Raw genomic sequence first — 23,818 nt, 5'->3', positions numbered from 1 at the left:
AACCTTCAAAATGTTATCCTATATTTAGCATTAAATAAAGATGGCATTTTAGACATAAAATTGCATTAACGGGTCACTACGCTTCCAAACGTTGATAGGAACCTATAAAATATACTTCAGGGCTGATTTTGGGAATTGACTTCAGACACCTGCCTCGAGCTCCCCCGGGTTATGTTTTCAATTTGCCTCGGGGGAAACTCCTTCTGCGGGAGCTGCGGTTCCTCTGAAACAGCATGAAATGTATCGTCGGTGTTAATTAAATCTCAGCTATTTCTACTTTTTAATGGTATTCTATTAAAGTTATGCTTGTTACTATCAACGAACATGAAATCGTCCTCAGATGAATATCAAATGATCAACTACGTTTGTGGTTTGTTTAAAGTAATTCTTGAGTCAAAACAGTGTTTTAGTCGTTGATCGCCAGGCGCTGAGACGCCCTTGCACTGGGCTGAGAAAATCGGTTTACTTTCAGAATTCTGCTGTCACAGCATTTAGCAGACAGGAGCACACCCCGCGGACTCCACACCGGCTGGATCGCTGCTATTATTGCTGCTTGCTTCATACACACCTAAAGAGGCGGAGCCCTTACTGAGACGTGAGCTCAGGTGGAGCAAAAGGAGACGTTTTTCTAGCATCCAAAAGAAGCCCCCCCCCCCCCCGAACCACCCACTATTAAACGTTTACTGGGAAGCAGCTGGAAGTCCTCCATCAACCACCTGATCAGCAAGTGAAGAAAAGACAACTTTGTAGCTGCTTCATCCACCCTGTTTGTTTCACACAGGGAAAAACTGCTGTACGGAAGTTAAAATATGCAGATGAACTGTAATTCTTATCCAATTACTTCAGTAATCAATGGAATTATCGATAGAATACTTAATTACTAAAGTTGCAGCCCTAATTTAATTTGCTCCTTTAGGACAGCACCACCACAACATGTGAGAGAGATGTATGCTCAAGGCATGATTGAAAAGTTCCCAAACCTGCGTGATCCTTATTCCAAAAATGGATATGTAAGTATTAAATCCAATATCCAAGTTGTTTTAAATTCTTTATCTTTTGACCCAAATGCTGCCTTTCTAATAAAATAGCCTGTTAACCTATTTTAAAGGAAGATTTCTATTATGGTTAAAGTGGCTACTTAGCATGGAGGCTTAAAACCATCCAGAGGAAGAGCACCTTATCAGAGGGGAGAAGATCATCATGTCAGCTGACTGGGTGTGGACCAACAGCCAGAGGAGATGCTTCATTTAACCCTGAGGTGACCCTAAGAGAAGAGCCATATAAGGAAGCTAATTCCTTCATGAAATACTCTTCTGATGAGGCCGCCATCAGGAACAAAATGAAGATGATGTTTGATTACCGTTGCAAGATGGTCCTGGACGAAAACAGATCATCCAGCGTCTTGACTGAATTTCCTCGCTTCAGAGATGTCAGAGGCTTGGTAATTCAGCATTTTACACAAATAGCCTGTTGATGTACAATTGTGTGTTCATAAGTGAATTGACTTGTTCTCTAAAATGAAAACCTTCTAAAATAGCTATACATCTCATTTTGGGCAAACTCCACACTTTACTTTTGATGCTTTACCTAAGTAGGTTTGGTCAAAAAAATTAAATCAAAGAAGTTAGTTTCTGATCATGAGTTGATCACACAATCCAGTAAGATCTTTGTTTTTTAAATTAATAACCTCTTTAAACAAACCTGCCCCTGAAATAAAGGCCTGGAGATGAATTGGCTTTGTGTTATATTGCAATAAGCTCTTTTTCCATATGTTTAGATTGAGCAAGACTTCATTCTGGAATTTGGAGAAGATGTAGCTACCAGGTTTTTGGAGAGGTTAGTGCCAACGTTTTTTTTTTCCCCCATAAACTGCAAACATTCGTTTTATATTGGAATACATTTGTTTTTATTTTACATAATTTTTCAACATGGTAGTGTATGGTTTGCAGTGATTATTTTCAATGTGTTTTTTATTATTTTTGATGAGTGTTGTACTTCTTGTCTTATTTTCTGTGCTCAATTAATAGAATGCCTTTTACTTTAGGTGGCTGACTGTTTTCAAGCATAAAGTGATCCAGCAGAGCAAGACTCTCCCTACCTCAACCGACCTTGAAGAAGTGATCTACTGTGCTGAAGGAGCTTCAAGTGAGGAGGAACTGGATGAGACCCTTACCTCTGGTAGTTTTATTCTGTAGGACTTAAACCTAAGTATTAATAGTAGCTGGAGGAATTGTAAAGAATTTTTTATTTAATTGAATTTTCTATTGGATTTCTTTATGTTTCGGCTTTAAAGGAATAGCCTTCTAATTTTTTTTCTTTATTTTCATGTTCTGTGTTATTTCTGTTCTCACAGGCTGGGACAGTGATCTTGCTTCCATCATTCTCCTGTTCCACCTGATTCCTCCTTCCTGTCAGGGTTACAAAAGACGTGGGAAGGTTTCTCCATCCCAGGATGAGGAGCACCATGTGGTCTTCCAGAAGGTTTGTAATGTATGTTAATTTTTGCAACAACTATTACCTGTTCCCTTTCTCCTCTTTTGCTATGATTCTTTTCATATATGAAATGGATTCTGTTTTAAAATTATATGGAACCAATTTCATTCCTTTTATTGCTATGTATTCTTCTATTTGGGGGCAGAGAGTGTTGGTTAGGTGTTGATTTGAACTTTGACAGGGAAAGCTTCTGGCAGTTTTTGACAGAAATTTTAAATCCCACTTATTTTTCCTTTTTTTCATACTTAGAGTGGAACAAGTGTCCAGGAACATGCTGATGCCATGAACTCCACTACGCAGCCCTACCCACTTGCTGTTGGGACAAAGAGGAGCACCATTCATGAGTTCTTCATTGTTCTGGACAAGCAGGTCGTACCATGCAAGTCAGCCAGCTCACTTGGAGCTTTTGATGAAATTTTTCACTTCGTATTTGGAACTGTTTATAATCAAATGCTCCACAACATGTACGTCTTGGAACTTGGAGAGTTAAAGGAAGGTGCTGAAATTGCTTCAGAACTTTGTAGTGAACACTCTCTCTCTCCATGTCAAACACAAAATTACTTTCAACTGGGGCTACAGAATTTCATCGGCAACAACATATTCCTAATTGGTCACTGGTAATCTAAAGATCTAATTTGAAAAGCTTTTGTGTAAAATTTTATGTGACCTTAAGAAAATGGGTGCTTTTAACTTTGTCACTGACCAATTGATATTTGTCGTTTGTTAAAAATGGCACTAATGTCAAGTTCTTCAAAAAATATGTATTTCTTAGATAAATGGATAAAGATGTTCCAGTAAATTCACATTGTCTTAGAAAAGTTTTTTCTTTCTAATCAAACTGAAAATGCAGAGAAGCCTTTAAGTGCATTTTATTTTTGTACTGAACTTAATAAATTAATAAGACAAGGAAGATGGGTTCTTTTTGTGCTACAAATATCTTTGGCTGTATGTCGTAAGAAATATTAACAATAGGTTTATAAAAACAGTATATAATTGTGTAAATTTTTTTGACACTGACTGAATTGGTTACACATTAACACTGTTTAGAGTTAAATTTAATTAACAGTTAAATAGATCTTACACTTGTTAAGAAAAAATTGTAGGAGTTGATTTAGAATAACACTTAAAGTAGCAGTGTCATATTTAAATAACACTGTGAGTGTTATTTATGTCATAGAGTAAAAGTATATTAACAATGTGAGTGCTGATTAAATTTTACTCTATAGCTAAATTTAACTCTAATCAGAGTAAAATCAACTCTGAAAATGTAACACTGAGCTCAGTGTAATTTTAACACTGTACAGGGCGGGACCATATGTTCACTGGCTCAGTGTTAAAATTGACTCTTTTAGTGTTGCATTAACACTGCCCATTTTACTGTGTAGCATTGCGTGCTAAGTGTGTGTCTCCACCTTCTGGTTTGAGAACTGAAGAAGCCTTTCAGATGAGAGGTGAAACAAAAAGAAGTCCAGTCGCCCTTTTTCAAGTTCCAGAGGTAGTGACGGACCAAAATCATCGCATTAACTGACATTCATTTAAAGGTGTTTTTGCTTTACTTTTTAAAAACAAAATTAACTACATATACTAAAGGCTTAGGGTCATCACACTGGTGACTTAGAACTTGGGTACAAAACACAGCGTGTGTCACAGTGTGCCATATCGGCACAATTTAAGCTGTTCACAAAGCTTTGTCAACATTTTTCTGTTCAATTCAATTTAGTTGTATTTATATAGTACTAAGTGACAGCCACGGTTACCTGGATGTGTTTTATATTGTAAGGTAAAGAATCTACAACGTGCTTCATGATGTCGCTATCCCATTAGAATTCAGCACGGCACCCTGTGAGCTGTAGAAATACCTCAAAACACATTAATTTGCCTTTTCTTTCAGAGTGACGAGTTTTAGCTCACAAACCAGACTGTACATAATGTACAGACACTTTAGCCGACTCAAATGAAGGCAAAAATATGATAGATATGAGCTCTGTAGGGTCGCCCCTATGTGTAAAGCGCAACAACAAAAGAAAAAAACACAACTTTTCACAAAGCACAACAGCACAGCTGAAAGCACAGGCTTCTACCTTTGAAGATAAGTCACTCAAGACTTTGTTCAGCTACGCAGCTGTCCATTATGCTAAACCCTGATGCTAATTTCCCTCTTCTGCTGGTCAGTTGCACACATGTAAGCATAATACACCAACATTGTGAACTGTTCTCATTAAGGCAAAAAGTTTAAGTCCCAGTGTGCTCAGTCTGAATTCATTCAAGCCATGTCTTCAGGCCTTAAAGTGACATTTTAATGTCATTTTGAATGTATATGAATGCTCTTTGCTAAAATATGCTGTTATGACATTAATATCCTTCTCTATTCTTTCAAATGCAGCATAAGCCTCTGAGTCTTGGCAAGAAATCATTTTAACTGACACACATCAAAAACTTTATTACATCAGTTTTACCTTCCTGCTAATTATATTGTAAGTGCAGGGTTAACATTGACAGTGTGATGATTTAGACCTGATGCAGTAAACTGACCGTGCAGTTGATTGACTTATGTATCCAATCACATACTGAACTTCAGTGTCCAATTTCAAGTCAGTTGGTCAATTAGTGTGAGTACCTCAGGGCCATATCCAGATCAGACGGCCACACTCAGATGTTTACACACCATTTCAATCAGCAACAGAATCTTCTGGTACAAGCAGTCAGAGAGTGGGCAGTTACAGCTACTGGGATACGTGTGGGGAAGCATTCCCTCTCTAGAGACCAATGTGTCGGTGGTCTTGGATGGGAGCGCAGAAGAGAATAAAAACTGCACTTTAACAATTGAGAAGCTCCAGCAGGACAGCAGTGCAGTTTACTTCTGTGCTGCTAGTTTACACAGTGTAATCTATGCCTGCTGCTCAACACAAAAACCTCCCCACCACACACGTTATCATGTGTGTGTGTTACTGTTCTCACCCCCTTGCAGCTACTTAATTTTCTTTTGCATTTAGAGGTGACAGTGGGAAGTTTTTACTTTTTATTTTAATTAGTTCTTCCCATCATATTTCCATATAAGATCTGACATTTTCAAGCTATAAGGACAGTTATAGAGTTTCCACAGTTTGCAGCTGGAGTTTTGTGGCCCAGTCTGCAGAGATCTGTAAAGAAGTGTCCAGAGGCCTTTGCACCTTGCTATGATAGCTTATGCTGCATGCATAACCTTCTCCAGAGCAGGTTATACCTCACACAAGTGATCAGCACATACACACACAATCCCACTGCCTGCTTTCCAGTTAGTTCTCTGGAAAATTGTCTCCATTCCTGGAAAAGCTTGTGGACCTCAGTGCGCAGAAAGCAGAGGGTCTTTAGTTTTTAAAGACTTGCAAACATTTTTCTCTTTCCATGACAACTATAGTTAGAGACAAAGGTCCCCTTTAACAATAGCCTTTTTATAAAAAAGCAGTTTTATCATTAGAAACCTTAATGCTGTGGTATTATCATAAAACAGTACATCTAAGGGACATGTGTGCCTTATAACTGTGGAGACTATTTGCAAGTCTGCCTCATTACTGGTTCTCCTTTCACTCTCTCTTTTTTATTAAGCTGTTCTCTGGGTAACGCTTGTTTTTGTCTTCTTTGCTGTGTAATTGTGTGCCCTGCTTTAACTCCACCTGAGCCCTGTTCCCACCTGTGTCTCATTGTGTTGTCAGTTTAAATATCATCTTGTCTTTCCTTTTGCCCTTTTTTTTTTAGTCATCTATGTGTGCTCCAGTGTTCTCCTGGTTAAATGCATACTCCTCATAGTTACATGATATCATCACAGCCCCATAACGATTTATAGTGGTGGTTGAGGCGTGCCGGATTTGTTGCAATATAGAATAAGGTGAAGCAGGAAGCAAAGCTGTCACACAGGGATTTTTTTCAAGAAACTATCATCTTTTCCAGCTGCTCAAACATCTCCCTCTCTGTAATCAAAGAACCTCTGATCTCTTGCACTGCAAAGGCAGTAAAGGCTAAAACACGAGTCTCCAACCCAACTGCGCTGGCAAGTGTGCATAAGGTTACAAAAATCAAGAAGCATGGAAAGACATGCCAATGGACGTTAGGATTCCCGATTGTGCTTTAGTGGTGTGGATGTGGTAACCTGTTGTGCCTTAAACTGGTCAGATGCGCTTAGGAAAAATATTTTATTGCATAAAATAGAGCCGATCACATTTTGCAGACAACTGCTTTGCCAGCTGATTGTACTGCTCAGTACACCTGACAAGGAAAAAATTGTTATAAAGTGCTCTACAAACCCAAACATTACGGCTAACGGGGGGATTTTCCTGTTTCAGTGTAGCTAGCAATCAACAAAGAACCATTTGCTGTTCAAGACACAGAGAATGAAAGTGGACAGTTTTTTCTTAACATTAAACTTGCTGCAGCCAGGAACAGTACAAAAGTGACCCCTTAGACCGCTTTTTAGTTTTAGTCCCTGTCACTAGTTAGCTAACAGGGACTAATGTAAGCTATTAATGGCAACCAGCATTCTGTACTGTAACAAGATGGTGATGGCACCACGTGTGTGTGTGTGTGTGTGTGTGTGTGTGTGTGTGTGTGTGTGTGTGTGTGTGTGTGTGTGTGTGTGTGTGTGTGTGTGTGTGTGTGTGTATACCCACATAGATAGATAGATATGTAGATAACGCTTGTTTCTGTATGTATTTATACATTGAAATAAGACATTACAGTGTAATTTTGAATTACACATACATGTATTCAACTAAAAAACTGTTACTGCAATTACTGGATAATTTGCATGATTTGGTACTATTACTAGAAAATATCTACAGTGTCTCTGACAGTTCAAAATACCTCATAGAGAACATATAAAGTCTGACCCTGTCCCTCTTCTGCTCATGAGGTGGCAGTATATCTTCACAGACATATTGAACTAATGGAGGAGGGCTGATGGCAGGAGGTCACCACCCACCTTGTGATTTTTGGGTGAACAACATGACTGAAGATCCACTGAGAAAAACAGTATTTCACAGAAACAGCACGGTTGAACCAGAGTTAAATACTTTCAAAACCCCATAATGATAATCTTATTCCTGATTCTGATTTATTAGATCAGCATGGTTTCAGGTAATGTCATTAAAGAGGAATATGTTTGGAATAAGCTTTACCTAAAGCATGCACCACCGTGTTAATGCTGTGTGTGGAGTATTTGATGGTGCTCTTTCTTTGCTGTTTCTTTCACAGGTGCCTCACTCAGCGACCGAGTCCACCAGACTCCAGCAGACATCTACAAATATCCAAATCAGACGGCCACACTCAGATGTTTACACACCATTTCAAGCTACAACAGGATCTTCTGGTACAAACAGAGAGTGGGCAGTTACAGCTACTGGGATACATGGTGGGAGACAGTCCCACTCTGGAGGCCGGTGTGTCTGTGATTATAGATGGAAATGCAAATGCAAATCAAAACTGCATATTAACAATTGAGAATCTCCAGCAGGACAGCAGTGCAGTGTTCTTCTGTGCTGCTAGTTTACACAGTGTAATCTATGCCTGCTGCTCAACACAAAAACCTCCCCACAACATATGCTATCATCATCTGCTCAGGTTTTTTATTCAGAGTTTACAGTGGGAAGTTCTTACTGTAGAGATAGCTAGCATCTTGACATGAACTGGTGTTGTGTAGTGCACTCTGTGAAGATTTAGAGAGCAGTTTCTAGAGGCCTTTACTATATGGTGGAATTTGTGGCTTATCAAGGTACATTATTTTGCCAAATGTATTCACTCACCCATCCAAATCATTGAATTCAGGTGTTCCAGTCACTTACATGGTCACAAGTGTATAAAGCAAACACCTAGGCATGCAGACTGCTTCTACAAACATTTGTGAACAAATGGGTTGCTCTCAGGAACTCAGTGAATTCCAGTGTGGTACGGTAATAAGATGCTACCTGTACAAAGGAATGATTTTCCATGGCTTGTTAGACAAGTGCACAAACCATCCATCCATTTTCTTCAGCTTATCTAGGGCCGGATTGTGGGGTCATCAGCCAAAGCAGAGAAGCCCAGACCTCCCTCTCCCCAGCCACCTCCTCCAGCTCCTCAGGGGGGACCCCAAGGTGTACCCAGGCCAGCCAATAAGTATAATTTCTCTAGCATGTCCTGAGTCTGCCCCGAGGCTCCTCCCGGTAGGATATGACCAAAACACTTCACCTAAGAGGCGCCCTCCCCACCCTATCCACAAGGAAGAAGCCAGCCACCCTTTGTAGGAAGCTCATTTTTGCCACTTCTATTTGAAATCTCATTCTTTCGTTCTCGACCCAAAGCTCATGACCATAGGTGAGGGTAGGGATGTAGATTGACTGGTAAATCATTTCACTTTACTGCTCAGCTCCCTCTTTACCATGACAGACTAGTGCAGTGTCCACATCAATGCAGATCCAGCCCAGATCCATCAGTCAATCTCCCGCTCCCTTCTCCTGTCACTCGTTAACAAGACCTCGAGATACTTGAACTTCTCCACTTGGGGCAGGAACTTGTCCCTGAGGCGGAGAGGGCACTCCACCCTTTTCCTGCTGAGGACCATGACCTCAGACTTAGAGGTGCTGATTCTCATGCCAGCCTCTTCACGCTTGGCTGCGAACTGTAGGCCACCACCTTATGAAGTCAACAGGACCACATCATCCACAAAGAGCAGAAATGAGATTCTGAGACCACTAAGGCAGAATTCTTCTGCCACTTGGCTACGGCTCAAAATTCTGTCCATAAAAATTATGAACAGAAATGGGAACAAAGGGCGGTCCTGGCAAAATCCAACACCAACATAGGACTCCTTCTTCAGCTTGATGGCTCCCTTCACCTCCGGCGACCACCATCTGGTTTTGAGATTACCACCACAACAGGCACCAACCACCTTGCAACCACAGCTCTGAGGAGCAGCTTCAACAATGGTGGTGTAGAACTTGAGTCCAAATGGACCATCTGCCAGAGGTGGGAGTTGAAGATCTCACCAACTGGGGCCTCTGCCAGGCCTTCCCAGCACACTCTCACTATATGTTTAGGTGCGCTGGGTTCGACCAGCATCCTCCCCTGCCTCCTGATCCAACTCACTCACCACCAGGTGGGGATCAGTTAGCAGCTCATCTCTTCTCTTCACTCGAGAGTCTAGAACACACGGCCACAGATCCGATGATACAATTACAAAATCGATCATCGACCTGCGATCTACGGTGTCCTGGTACCAGCTGCACTTGTGGCCATCCTTATGTATGAACATGGTGTTTGTTATGGACAAACTGTGGTTTGCACAGAAGTCCAATAACAAAACACCATTTGAGTTCAGATCAGGCTCCCAGTCACACCCCTCCAGGTCTCACTGTGATTGCCCACGTTAGCGTTGAAGTCTCCCAGTAGCACGATGGAGTCACCGGATGGAGCATCCTTGGTCACTTTGCCCAGGAACTCAAAAAAGGGTGGGTACACTGAACTGTCATTTGGTGGTGACAGTCTCAAGTCTATGCCAGGGAACAGGTCGCTCACCATGAAAGTGACTTTTCTATGCATCATATTATGAGGACCATGCAGCAGCTGAATGCACTACTGTGTATCACTTGCGATATGCACAGGCTTTTAATCATTTGTGGTTTAGTATAAGGCAAACACCTGTGTCTGTGGTTGGCACATTTCTATAATGCAGTCAACAGAAAAACTGATACTCATCATCATGTACAACAATAATTATAATAATGATTATGGTCATATTTTAAGAAAAATCATCAAGCACAAAGTGCTGATGAGGCTGATGATGCCAGTACGTGACAGGAGAGATTAACTGTAGTACAAGAGGATCCTATCAGGTGCAACCTCACTGTGAGAGGCATTCGAGTACAGAGAGTAGAGAATGATGTCACTTTTCATCATCGGCACCGTTTCTCTCCTCTGCACTACAGTTATGGTTTCAAGATTTTTATGGCCAAAGTTTTATCTTTTATTTCTTAAACCACATATATTTCTGAAGTTTAGATACAAAATATTTATATCCAAAAGCAAGCATTTACTGTAAACCACCTGTTCTTGTGTTTGGTTTTAGGTCTTATATGGACTCAAAGTGTCACACAGACCCCCAGCTTACTGCTGAACAGCGGTCACTACGCTCAGATGGACTGCCGTCACAATCTGCATGGCAGTTACTACCACATGTATTGGTTTCAGCAGTTACCAGGGCAGGGCTTGAGGCTGATTGTCCACACGTTGCCTTACAAGCCGCCAGACTTTGGAAATTTTAGTCAGGACAAATATTCTGCCAGCAAGACTGTGAGCGAGAGCGGATCTTTCACCGTGAAGCATGTGGAGCCGAGCAACAGCGGCGTGTATCTCTGTGCTGTCAGCTCACACACTGATGCAGATACCTGCCACACTATACCAAAACCACACAAAGGTGACTGAATATTGGAACACTGCCTGATTTTCCCTCAATCAAAATTTTGTGAGGTAATAAGTGGTTATCAGTTTATTAAAAATCAATCACAAAGTCAATGAGTGCTCAGTTTGTAAAATTTGATAATGGAAATTATTCTTATTTTGTTTCTGTAAGTTTTCAAGCCTATAAATTTTAACAGTCACTGGATAGATTTTCATTTAGTTTCGTTAAACACATTTAGGTTCTCTTAAGGATTATTTCAGAGTATCGTGCTGCTGTTTGTCTGTCTGTTTTTCTCCCTAAAGGCTAAAGGAAGACCTTTGAGTGCTTCCACATACCATCAAACCAGGCACCATTTTTCCAGGCTTTTGTCACCCAGTTTTGGTGAGGCCTCTACATGAGCACTCAAAGCGCTCTACACAGCATGCCTCATCCACCCCCTCACACACACAGCCATCCACACAAGTACCCTCTACTTTCTTTCTAACATCCACACATGCAATCACACACCGATGAACACGTCAGGCACCACTCTGGGTTCAGTATCCTGCCCAAGATACTTTGGGGAAGCTATAAAAACCCCTTTAAAACCCATTTTTTACCTTGAAATTCATGTTGCTTTATGAGTTGCCACATGGTGGAGCTGTCCACCCTGAATAGAAGCCATTCTCACTCTTTGAATGAAATCTTCTCAGTTAGATTTATACTAACAACTAATGTAAAAAATGCACACAAATTGTGCTAAAGATTTCTCATCCTAAGAAGAGGAATTAACTTGCTTTAAACCAGGAACCAAAGCTGATGATTTAGCTGTTGAGAGGTGGAGTCACCGCCTGTATTACCCCACGCCCCTGTTCTTTTCTTTCCTCCTTCCTCAAACCTTTGTGACACCAACTAATATGATAAAAACTCAGGAGGCGCTCTCAATTATAGAAGACACCAAAATGATCTACTTTTTCTTTTTCTGTTTTTTAGCGGGTAATGATTCATATTCCTTCTGTCATTCATCCATCACAGAGCATATTTAATAAGAATTTTTCTTATGTTCCTTCCAGGTGGCTGTGTGGGTATTAAGGTCCATCAGACTCCCCCTGCTCTCATTAAAAAGCCTGGTGACAAAGTGCAGCTAGTCTGCACCCACAATCTGAGTGAATACAGAGTGATCCTCTGGTACCAGCAGGCAGCTGGTCAGACAGATATGAAATACATTGGACATGTGAACTACAAGGATGTCACAATGGAAGAGTCATATAAACAGAACTTCAACATCAGTGGAGATCTGAGTACAAGTGATACAAAAAGTGTTTCTCTAGTATTTAAGCCAACAGGAGCTCAGGACAGTGCTGTGTACTACTGTGCAGCTAGTGTTGCACAGTGATATAAAGTCTTTCTGGTATTTACAAAAACCCCAAAGCTCTTTCAGTGCTGATGGTCTTATAGATGGTGCAGAAGAGCAGGCACCTGTTTCTGTGGCTCCCATTTGGTTTGATATCCTATCAGTTCAGGCTGTTATTTGTGACAAAATACAGCAGCAAGAAACCGTGTGCATCTTGCCAGCAGCATTTATGGGCTTCTTCAGAAATAATCCTGATAGAGCTTTTTAATTACACCTCACTTATAACATGGTTATTGTGGAGTAATGATGTGTAGTACATAATACTATTTAATTACTTTGTAATTAATCATGTAAAACCCAAATACCTTGGTTTTTAGCTGAGTAATATTAGACAGAAGTTTATATAATTGGGGTAACAATGTGGAAACAAATGTAACCATGTCATAGAGGCAAAATCAGTATAGTATAATATTATAGTAATATTTTGGTTACAATATAAAAACCTATGAAAAATAAAGTGGTCATTTATTTGCATTATTTGGAATTGAGCTTTTTTTTTTGAACCTGTCTGTTTGTTGTGCCAAACACTGTTGCTGTGCCAACAGCAATACACCAACAAAATACAACACTGAAATCATGCCGCAAAATTTCTCCTTTTTGGATGTAATGTTGTCACTTCTTACGTGGAAACACTGATGGCAAAATGTAGCAAAAAAACATTTCTGTTTAATTTCATAGTAATAACAGATTAAATCAAACACCCAGAGCTATAACTGTTACCTGGAAACCTTTTCTGATACTTTCTGAGGAATAACCACAAATCATGACTGCAAAGTGCAAAACTGTGTTTCATTTACCTGCTTTAATCTGTGGGTCAGGATTGCTTGGCTGCTGCTGTCTCACTGCTCTCCATGTCTCATTCTAGTTTCCTGTCAGTATCAGACTCGTCTGTACTAAAAAGGCATTTTAAAAAAAGGTCAGAGGGTCATAGACTGGTGTGTATTCATGTCAGAGCGACCGCTGTTCAACAACTTTAAATCACTCATTGGTTCAATAATTTCATTTTAATGTACTTTTAACAAATACAACTTTTACAAATAAAAATGTATTTGCCAAAATATCCATACTAGGCCAGCTCTAGCTGTGGGTAGGGACGGTTTCCCGAACTGGCATCTTGTCCACACAATTAAATGTTAAGAAAAATAAATGTTGTTTTTGTTCAGCCAATGGGAAAAAAAATAGCACAGAAAACAGATTTCTACATTTTCTTTGCACGCGTGGCCTTCTCCCAACAGCATGAAAATAAGCTTCTTATCTAATGAGCTATATTATTTTTCCTGATCACAGATACTTTCATATATTTAGATTTAAACTAGAGTCTGAGACGTTTACTGAAGGCATGTTACATGTTATTAATTCTCACACACTGATTTTTTTTTCTGGCTTTTACGGCAACTAATGTCACTGCAGTGATACACTCCCTGGATCACTGTATCACAAGATGTTCATTATAAAATGACTAATTGGGGATATATGGTCCTGCAGTGGTCTCCATTTGTGTGGACCTTTCTGCAGAGAGAAGGAACAGCAACTGGCTTGAACAGCAAAGGGAACAACAGAATTAATCAGAATGAGAAAGAAGCAAGAACACAACATCAAGGATCCAAAAAGCAAAATGTTTGAGACTCGACTTTTAATGGAACATCGTTGGTTTCTGTAACCACGTGTGAGACAGCGACGCTTTATCTGCCTGTGACGTAAGCCTGTGCTATCCTCGGGAGATGACGCTGCCACGGCATCTCCTCCCTTTCCTGCTCATACTCAGAGTTCTTGTGGTGTTACCAGCATGAAGAGTTATTTAATCACAGTTATTATCCCACTGTTCTGGATCAAAGGTACTTCAGGTTATTTTTGTCTGCTTAATGCTTCAAGTTTCATCACAAGGTTTCACATTTTTATTTTTTTTTTTCTACAGGAGCTTCACCAAATCAACGTGAAGCTATTCATCAGACTCCAACTGATCTCCTGAAGAACGTAAATGATACTGACAAACTGGCCTGCAAACATGCAGTCAGGAACTTTGACACCATTCTGTGGTATCATCGCCCAGTAGGAGACACCTCTTTGAATATAGTTGGTTTTACAAGTTTTAAAGAAATTCAGACGGCTGAAAAACCCTTTGAGGGCCACTTCAGCCTGAGTGGAGATGGAGAGATCGAGGCATTCCTCCACTTGCTCAAACTGAGGCACCCTGAAGACAGCGGGCATTATTTCTGTGCAGTTTCTAGTTCCACCACAGTACAAAAACCTGAAGTTCCTCAACAAAAACCTTCCTGTGACCCTGAACACCTGCAGCAAACCACACGAGCACAAACGTGTGAGCCTTCAGGAAGACGGCGGGAGGAGCCGACAGAACGACAGACTGAAGTTTAGCCTCTTCACAGAGTTGATCTAAAGAGTTCAGCAGGGATTCAACATGAACTGGTCTCAGCTCATCATACCCATCATCATCTGCATTAAAGGTATTCATAAAGACTCTCAGTCCTTCAGGATTTTGATTTAGCCCAGAAACTTTGTACATGCATGTGGAATTATTTTGCTTTTAGGCTAAATTTTGTTTGGGCTCTGTTCATTACACTTAATGTTTTAATTATTTTTTTATGCTTGTTAAATTTTTTACCACTGATCAGACTTTTTTTAAACCTCAGACCCAACTCTAAGTCCTAATCCTTTGCCCCCACGTTTTGGTAATCAGGTAACAAAATACACAGTTAACGCACGTACATCAAAATTATTTATACTTTAGCCAGAAAAGTCCTTCTGTTTTTTTCCAGAACAGAGTGTGAGAAATTAGGCTCAGGGTTTTTTCCTGTCATCATTGAGAACTTAGATCTTAGAGGGTTTGGGTGATTAGGTCTGTTTTTCAGTAGTTCCCTCCATCTGAGTCCATCTATGAGGAAGTTTGGAGCAGGAAACAAAAGATGAGGCAGCATAGGCCAGGATGAGAGCATCAGGTAGCCAGAGCGGCTTGGTGGGAGAGCAGGTGACTGTATGCGCTGCATGGCCGTGGTGGGTCCGACACATGGCTCTTTCCTGTGTGTGTCTCTCTCACACCTTTCCTGTCTGTCTTAACTGTTCGCTGTCCAAACAAAAGGTTAGACGGGGAGTTAAGGATAGAATTTATTAACCTGCTGATGTCTAAGTCATCATCAGTCAACACCCTGACCCTATCTTAATCCCATGTAATCACAATTTGTCATTTTTGTTTCTTTAAAATTGCATCAGTCTTAGAATCAGAATATTTTCATTCTGACTGACTCACATCATAAACTGCTTTTTTGTCCCATAAAGTCTGTGTTGCTTTTCTATAAAACATGGCTTTGGTTGCAGTGATGAGTTTATCTCTGGCCCTGTGGTTGTCTGTTTAGCTAAACACTCCAATGATATTCCCAGTGTGTGTGTTTGTTGTTCTGTGTTTTATATGAGCAGGAGAGACATGACTGTGGCTGTCTTTGGGTTTTGGACTGTCGGTTGCTGTTTATCTTTTACTTTGGCAAATTTATTTTTGAACCATTTTCTAATAATTTATGACTTTATCAATCAAAAATTATTATTATTATTAATTAACCTAAAGTAATTCTTATAATACATATAATATTACTGGCACATGATGGCCAGAAGGTATGTTATTAATTTCTAGCCTGTCATCTTTCCTTTATCCCTCTGCAGGCGTTTCCTCCAATAAAGAAGTAAAGGTTGTCCAGACTCCGGGGCAGCTGCTGGCATCACCGAATGAGGAAGTCAGACTGACCTGCAAACACAAAGACCAAAACTTTAACACAATTTTGTGGTATCAGCGCTCAAAAGGAGACACTGCTCTGAAGCTGATCGGCTTCATGTATTACCAGTCTTTAACTATTGAACCATCGTTTGTCGGGCAGTTTAACATCAGTGGGAATGGAGAGAGCACAGCGGAGCTTCACATCGGGAGACCGAGACACCCCGAACACAGCGCTGAATACTTTGCTGCCGCAAGATAGCACAGTAATAAATGCAGCTCCTCTCGCCTACAAAAACCAGCGTGATCCTGCACATGCTGACAGACACCAGCGTGAAACCACTGAGGTCGGAAACCACTGAGATCAAACCGATCTTCTCTTCGCTTGCTTGGTTCATTTTAGCCGACGTAACTGCAACGACTAATAAACAACATGTGGCTCGAACTTATTGTGGTCAGTAACAGGTTACAGTTTTAAATGCATTCAACACTAGAAATTGCAACAGCTGCTGCAATTGGCCTAGGCTGCTGGGGGGGGGGGGGGGGGGGTTCCCATGATGCACTGAGTATTTCTTTTCATTCACCTCTTTTTTCTCTGTTTATACTCCACTCTGCATTTACTCATTAGTTATTAATAATCTCTGGCTCTCTGAGGTTTCTTGCTGTTAAAGGGAGTTTTTCCTTCCTGTGTTTGCTCACAGGGGGTCGTTTGTTGTGTTTTCTCTGTAATTATTGGAGGGTCTTTACCCACAATATAAAGCACCTCGAGGTGACTGTTTGTTGTACATTGGTGGTATATAAATAAAATTGACTTGAATAGAAACTCTTTTATTCTTCATGTTGATATTCAGTAGTTTTTATTGTTGGAAGCGTGATTCCTCAAGTATTTGGATCGATATATTTATCTGTAATCCATTTCAATAGTTTAGGCGGGCTGGCAAACCTCGTTACTCTGCTCTCATCTGCACATACAGTCTTACTGGATTTTGTTATCATTTCAGTGCTGATTTGTAAAACTGTAAAGGTGAAAATGCATAAAAGACTAAGTGTGGGCATATATATTATATTAACATTGGGATGGCGAGTCCTGTCATCCTCCAGCAATCTTATTCTGTCTGAATTCAAAGTATGCATTAAAAGAAATAAATATGATTATTCCTGATCTCACCGCTGACCGGTGGGTCCCAGCAGTGACTCGCTGTGAGTGTCAGAGCTTCTCTTTAAAAGCTTCTTCTTTTAGGCACCAAAGACGAAGCAGATTATTTGTTCTGGCTCATTTTAAAGGCCCAGTCCATGAAATGTAATATTGAAAATCCCCAGCAGCATACCCTTATCATAACTTCTGATGCCAAGAAGAGCAGAGCAGACATACAGTGTATCAAAAAAGTGAGTACACCCCTCACATGTCTGCATATATTTAAGTATATCTTTTCATGGGACAACACTGACAAAATGACACTTTGACACAATGAGAAGTAGTCTGTGTGCAGCTTATATAACAGTCTCCATGTAGAGCAACAATTCGTCTTTTCAGATCCTCAGACAGTCCTTTGCCATGAGGTGCCATGTTGGAACTTTCAGTGACCAGTATGAGAGAGTGTGAGAGCTGTACTACAAAACTGAACACACCTGCTCCCTATGCACACCTGAGACCTAGTAACACTAACGAGTCACATGACATTTTGGAGGGGAAATGACAAGCAGTGCTCAATTTGGACATTTACGGGTGTAGTCTCTTAGGGGTGTACTCACTTTTGTTGCCGCTGGTTTAGACATTAATGGCTGTATATTGAGTTATTTTGAGGGAAGAATAAATTTACACTGTTATATAAGCTGCACACAGACTACTTTTCATTGTGTCAAAGTGTCATTTTGTCAGTGTTGTCCTATGAAAAGATCTACTTAAATATCTGCAGACTATTAGTGATGAACAGAAAGAGTCGTCCCACTTTCTGGTTCCTAGTGTGAAACTCAGGCACTTATCAAAAGTAATTATTTTACAAATGATTGCCAAGAATGGAAATTCAGCCAACAGGTGGCGGTAGAGCACACAGCACAGAGGATTCTTCAGAAGTGGATGAATTAGTACCCCCCCCGATCCAAAAGCACATGAGCTCAGTCACTCAGATCTGCTTTCTCACACAGCAGTGATGACAATGTCTCCTTTCATGAACACGTTTGGCTTTCTCTTCCTCTGCTGTCCAAGTAAGATCCTACACTGACCTGCATATGTGCTCCATCTTTTGTCTCTACTACAGTAACAATGTGATTCAAACCGTCCACAGCTTCGGTCTGCAGAATCATATTTCATCAAAGTCTTCCTCAGATTGTGAACATGAGCTCTGCGGTCCAAATCAGCTGCAGCCATGATGACTACTCCCTCCTTGTGATGCTCTGGTACCAGCAGAGGGACGACGGGCCGATCAGCTTGATCGGATACAGCTACGACGCAGCTGAACCCGACTATGAGCCAGAGTTTGAGAAACAAACCGAGATCTTAAGGGAGACCAGAATGAAAGGAGCTCTGATCCTTCCCAGTGTGAAGCTGTCACACTCAGCTGTGTATTGGTGCGCCGCCAGCACACAGTGATGTGGTTCAGTCACACAGACTTACTAAAACCATCCCCCATATCCTTCCACTCAAGATTCTCCACACTGCAAATGCAACCAGTGACCGTGCTTAGTTTAAACACGTGAATTTTACTGAATTTATAACAGAAGTTTATTTATTCTGATTTATCTGTAATTTTTGACCACATACTGAGAAATATAGCTGTGCATATTTGTGCACATCAATCATTTGCACTTCATTTGTGTACAGAACACTTCAGCCATGACAATCAGACCAGGAGTGACATGTTTAGCCGCATGTTCTCCTTGAATCGCTGGCTGTCTGAGTGGTGTCCAAAAAATGACGTGGGCTTCATAGATAATTGGCAAAGTTTCTGGGGAAAACCTGGTCTTGTTAGGAGAGACGGCATCCATCCCACTTTGGATGGAGCAGCTCTCATTTCTAGAAATCTGGCCAAATTTATTAACCCTCCTAAAAACTGACTACCCAGGGTTGAGACCAGGAAGCAGAGTTGCAGTCTTACACGCCTCTCTGCAGCTTCTCTCCTCCTGCCATCCCCCCAAAACCCCATCCCCATAGAGTCGGTGCCTGCTCCCAGACCACCAAAAACCAAAGCTAAAATCAGCAAAAAGCTATTTAAGCATAAAAATTCAAAAACAATAAATAATACAGCTTCATCAACTGCACCAAAAAATAAAACAATTAAATGTGGATTGTTAAACATTAGGTCTCTCTCTTCCAAGTCCCTATTAGTAAATGATTTAATAATTGATCAACGTATTGATTTATTCTGCCTTACAGAAACCTGGTTACAGCAGGATGAATATGTTAGTTTAAATGAATCAACACCCCCGAGTCACAGTAACTGTCAGAATGCTCGAAGCACAGGTCGAGGAGGAGGATTAGCTGCAATCTTCAATTCCAGCTTATTAATTAATCAAAGACCCAGACAAAGTTTTCATTCTTTTGAAAGCCTGACTCTTAGTCTTCCATCCATCCATTTTCTTCCGCTTATCCGGGGCCGGGTCGCGGGGGCAGAAGCCTAAGCAGAGAAGCCCAAGCTTCCCTCTCCCCAGCCACCTCCTCCAGCTCATCCGGAGGGACCCCAAGGCGTTCCCAGGCCAGCCGAGATACATAATCTCTCCAGCGTGTCCTGGGTCTACCACGGGGCCTCTTCCCGGTGGGACATGCCCGGAACACCTCACCCAGGAGGCGGCCAGGAGGCATCCTTATCAGATGCCCGAGCCACCTCAACTGGCTCCTTTCGATGTGGAGGAGCAGCGGCTCTACTCTGAGCCCCTCCCGGATGGCCGCACTCCTCACCTTATCTCTAAGGGAGAGGCCAGCCACCCTTCGAAGGAAACTCATTTCTGCCGCTTGTATTCGCGATCTTATTCTTTCGGTCACTACCCAAAGCTCGTGACCATAGGTGAGGGTAGGAACGTAGATCGACCGGTAAATCGAGAGCTTCGCTTTTACGCTAAGCTCCCTCTTCACCACGACGGACCGGTGCAGCGTCCGCATCACTGCAGAAGCAGCCCCGATCCGCCTGTCGATCTCCCGTTCCCTTCGCCCATCACTCGTGAACAAGACCCCGAGATACTTAAACTCCTCCACTTGAGGCAAGAACTCGTTCCTGAGCCGGAGATGGCACTCCACCCTTTTCCGGCTGAGGACCATGGCCTCAGACTTAGAGGTGCTGATTCTCATGCCAGCCGCTTCACACTCGGCTGCGAACCGTTCCACTGCGAGCTGGAGGCCCCCCTCCGATGAAGCCAACAGAACCGCATCATCTGCAAAAAGCAGAGATGAGACTCTGAGGCCACCAAGGAAGAAGCCTTCCGCCACCTGGCTACGCCTAGAAATTCTGTCCATAAAAATTATGAACAGAATCGGTGACAAAGGGCAGCCCTGACGGAGTCCAACACCCACAGGAAACAAATCCGACTTATTACCGGCTATACGGACCAAGCTCTCACTGTGGTTGTACAAGGACTGAATGGCCCGCAACAATGGGCCAGACACCCCATACTCCCGCAGAACCTCCCAAAGAACACCCCGAGGAACACGGTCGAATGCCTTCTCCAAGTCCACAAAGCACATGTAGACTGGTTGGGCAAACTCCCACGCACACTCGAATATCCTTGAGAGGATAAAGAGCTGGTCCAGCGTTCCACGACCAGGACGAAAACCGCATTGTTCCTCCTGAATCCGAGGTTCGACTAACGGACGCACCCTCCTTTCCAGCACCCTGGCATAGACCTTACCGGGGAGGCTGAGGAGTGTGATCCCCCGAAAGTTGGAGCACACCCTCCGGTCTCCCTTCTTAAAGATGGGGACCACCACCCCGGTCTGCCAATCCAATGGCACTGCCCCAGATCTCCACGCGATGTTGCAGAGGCGTGTCAACCAAGACAGCCCTACAACATCCAGAGCCTTCAGGAACTCAGGGCGAATCTCGTCCACCCCAGGGGCTCTGCCACCAAGGAGTTGTTTAACTACCTCAGTGACCTCACCCCCAGTGATGGTCAAGTCATCCCCCTCATCCCCAGACTCTGCTTCCACTACAGAAGGCGTGTCAGTGGGATTCAGAAGGTCCTCGAAGTATTCCTTCCACCGTCCGACTATAGCCTCAGTTGAAGTCAGCAGCACCCCCCCCGCACTATAAACAGTGTGAGTGAAGCACTGCTTTCCCCTCCTGAGTCGCCTGACGGTTTGCCAGAATCGCTTCGATGCCGTCCGAAAGTCTTTTTCCATAGCCTCACCAAACTCCTCCCACACCCGAGTTTTTGCTTTGGCCACTACCCGAGCTGCATTCCGCTTGGCCTATCGATACCTGTCAGCTGCCTCCGGAGTCCCACATGCTAACCAAGCCCGATAGGACTCTTTCTTCAGCTTGATGGCTCCCTTCACCTCCGGTGACCACCATCTGGTTCGGGGGTTACCCCCACGACAGGCACCAACCACCTTGCAGCCACAGTTCTGAGCAGCAGCCTCAACAATGGAGGTGCGGAACATGGTCCATTCGGACTCAATGTCCTCAGCCTCCCTCGGAATCAGAATCAGAATCAGAATCAGAATCAGAATCAGAAGGTTTTTATTGCCATATGGGTGAACAGGTTCACAGCATTAGGAAATTGCTGCGGTACTTCGTGCTTACAGAAAAAAACAAATAAGTATAAAAACTATAAGACAATATACAAGTATACAAATTGCAAATATACAGAGATATTAGAGCTATAACTATAGCACAATATTACAAAATTACAAAATATACAGTGCAGAGACTAATTAAAAGATAGAAGAATGTAGACTATATTCCACTAATATGTACATCAGTGCAGTCAGACAGGTGCATAGACATAGGGTCATCAGCATTTGTGGAGGGTGGTGGTAATAGTCTTAGGGTAATTGTTCATGAGTCCAACAGCAGAGGGGAAGAAACTGTTCTTATGGCGGGAGGTTCTGGTCCGTATGGACCGTAGCCTCCTGCCTGAGGGGAGAGGGTCAAAAAGTCTGTGCCCAGGGTGAGAGTGGTCGGCTGTGATCCGACCTGCACGCCCCAGTGTCCTGGAGGTGTACAGGTCCTGGAGAGATGGGAGGTTACAGCCAATCACCTTCTCAGCAGAGTGCACAACGCGCTGTAGTCTCTGTTTGTCCCTAGTGGTGGCTCCAGCGTACCACACAGTGATGGAGGAGGTGAGGATGGACTCAATGATGGCAGTATAGAACTGCACCATGGTCCTTGCTGGCAAGTTGAATTTCTTCAACTGCCGCAGGAAGTACATCCTCTGCTGGGCCTTTTTGATGACAGAGGTGATGGTGGGCTCCCACTTGAGGTCCTGGGTGATGGTAGTTCCCAGGAAGCGAGAAGAGTCCACTGTGGTGATGGGGGTGTCAGTCAGGATGATGGAGGGTAGAGGGGCTGTGTGCTTCCTAAAGTCCACTATAATCTCCACTGTCTTCTGGGCGTTCAGTACCAGGTTATTGTGGCTGCACCAGGACGCCAGACGTTTGACCTCCATCCTGTAGGCCGACTCGTCCCCGTCTGAGATGAGTCCGATGAGAGTCATGTCGTCTGCAAACTTAATAAGCTTGACAGACTGGTGGTCAGAGGTGCAGCAGTTGGTATACAGGGAGAAGAGCAGAGGAGAGAGGACACAGCCCTGAGGAGTGCCAGTGCTGATGGTCCGGGAGTCCGAGACATTCTTCCCCAGCCTCACGTGCTGCTTCCTGTTCGTCAGGAAGTCAGTGATCCACCTGCAGATGGGATCAGGCACGTTCATCTGGGACAGCTTTTCTTGGAGGAGATCAGGGATGATGGTGTTGAAGGCAGAGCTGAAGTCCACAAACAGGATCCTGGCGTAGGTTCCCTGGGAGTCCAGATGCTGTAGGATGAAGTGCAGAGTCAGGTTGATGGCGTCGTCCACAGACCTGTTGGCTCTGTAGGCAAACTGCAGGGGGTCCAGAAGGGGGGCTGTGAGGGACTTGAGGTGGGACAGCACCAGACGCTCAAATGACTTCATGACCACAGAAGTCAGTGCCACAGGTCTGTAGTCATTTAGTCCAGTGATCCTTGGCTTCTTGGGGACAGGAACAATGGTAGCGGTTTTAAAGCAGACAGGCACGTGGCAAGCCTCCAGTGAGGAGTTGAAGATGTTCGTGAACAATGGGGCAAGCTCGTTAGCACAGTGTCTCAGTGTGGCAGGTGAGACACCATCTGGACCTGGAGCTTTGCGAGCTTTGACACTCCTGAACTGCTTTAGCACCTGGTCCTCCTGAATACAAAAGACTGTGGGGGTGGGGGAGGAGGGGGACTCTGGGGTGGGAGTCCTTGATGATGTGGGCTTCTCTGAGGTGTGGGGAGTGGGGGAGGTTGGGGGGTGAATATTTGTGTTGGCTGTATTGTAGTTGGGACTGGTGGAGGTGTGAAGGCTGCTGAACTGATCATCAAAACGACAATAGAACTCGTTCAGTCTATTTGCAGTTTGTAGGTCGTCTGTGGAGTGGGGGGTTTTAGGCTTGTAGTTGGTAATCTGCCTAAAACCTTTCCATACAGAGGCCGCGTCGTTCTCTGAGATCTGCTGCTGTATATTCTCAGAGTGATGTGATCTAGCAGTGGCCACTTCCTTGCTAAACCTGTACTTGGCCTCTTTGTAGCAGTCTTTGTCCCCACTTTTAAAAGCCTCCCTCTTCTCTATCCACAGCTGCTTCAGTTTGGGAGTAAACCAGGGT

At 42.9% G+C, this 23,818-nt stretch overlaps 1 protein-coding gene across 1 annotated transcript; it reads left to right on the top strand.

Moving 5' to 3' along the window:
- The first annotated feature begins 654 nt into the window (after positions 1-654).
- LOC115784280 (uncharacterized) lies at positions 655-16,273 on the top strand. Its single transcript, XM_030735438.1, has 10 exons — positions 655-1,010; positions 1,132-1,441; positions 1,778-1,836; positions 2,045-2,178; positions 2,354-2,490; positions 2,743-2,862; positions 7,720-7,876; positions 10,568-10,915; positions 11,953-12,186; positions 15,963-16,273. The coding sequence occupies exons 1-10, from the start codon at positions 1,003-1,005 to the stop codon at positions 16,271-16,273; spliced, it is 1,818 nt and encodes a 605-aa protein (XP_030591298.1). The 5' UTR covers positions 655-1,002.
- Positions 16,274-23,818: the final 7,545 nt, after the last annotated feature.

The sequence above is a fragment of the Archocentrus centrarchus genome, chromosome 8, assembly GCF_007364275.1.
Source record: "Archocentrus centrarchus isolate MPI-CPG fArcCen1 chromosome 8, fArcCen1, whole genome shotgun sequence".
NCBI classification, from domain to species: domain Eukaryota; kingdom Metazoa; phylum Chordata; class Actinopteri; order Cichliformes; family Cichlidae; genus Archocentrus; species Archocentrus centrarchus.
The sequence above is the reverse complement of the archived record's forward strand: the minus strand, read 5'-3'. Positions and strand labels throughout refer to the sequence as shown.

Coding starts and splice junctions, on each gene's coding strand:
- LOC115784280 (XM_030735438.1), top strand. Junction 1,442..1,777: donor TCAGAGATGTCAGAGGCTTG/GTAATTCAGCAT, acceptor CCATATGTTTAG/ATTGAGCAAGACTTCATTCT. Junction 10,916..11,952: donor TATACCAAAACCACACAAAG/GTGACTGAATAT, acceptor TGTTCCTTCCAG/GTGGCTGTGTGGGTATTAAG.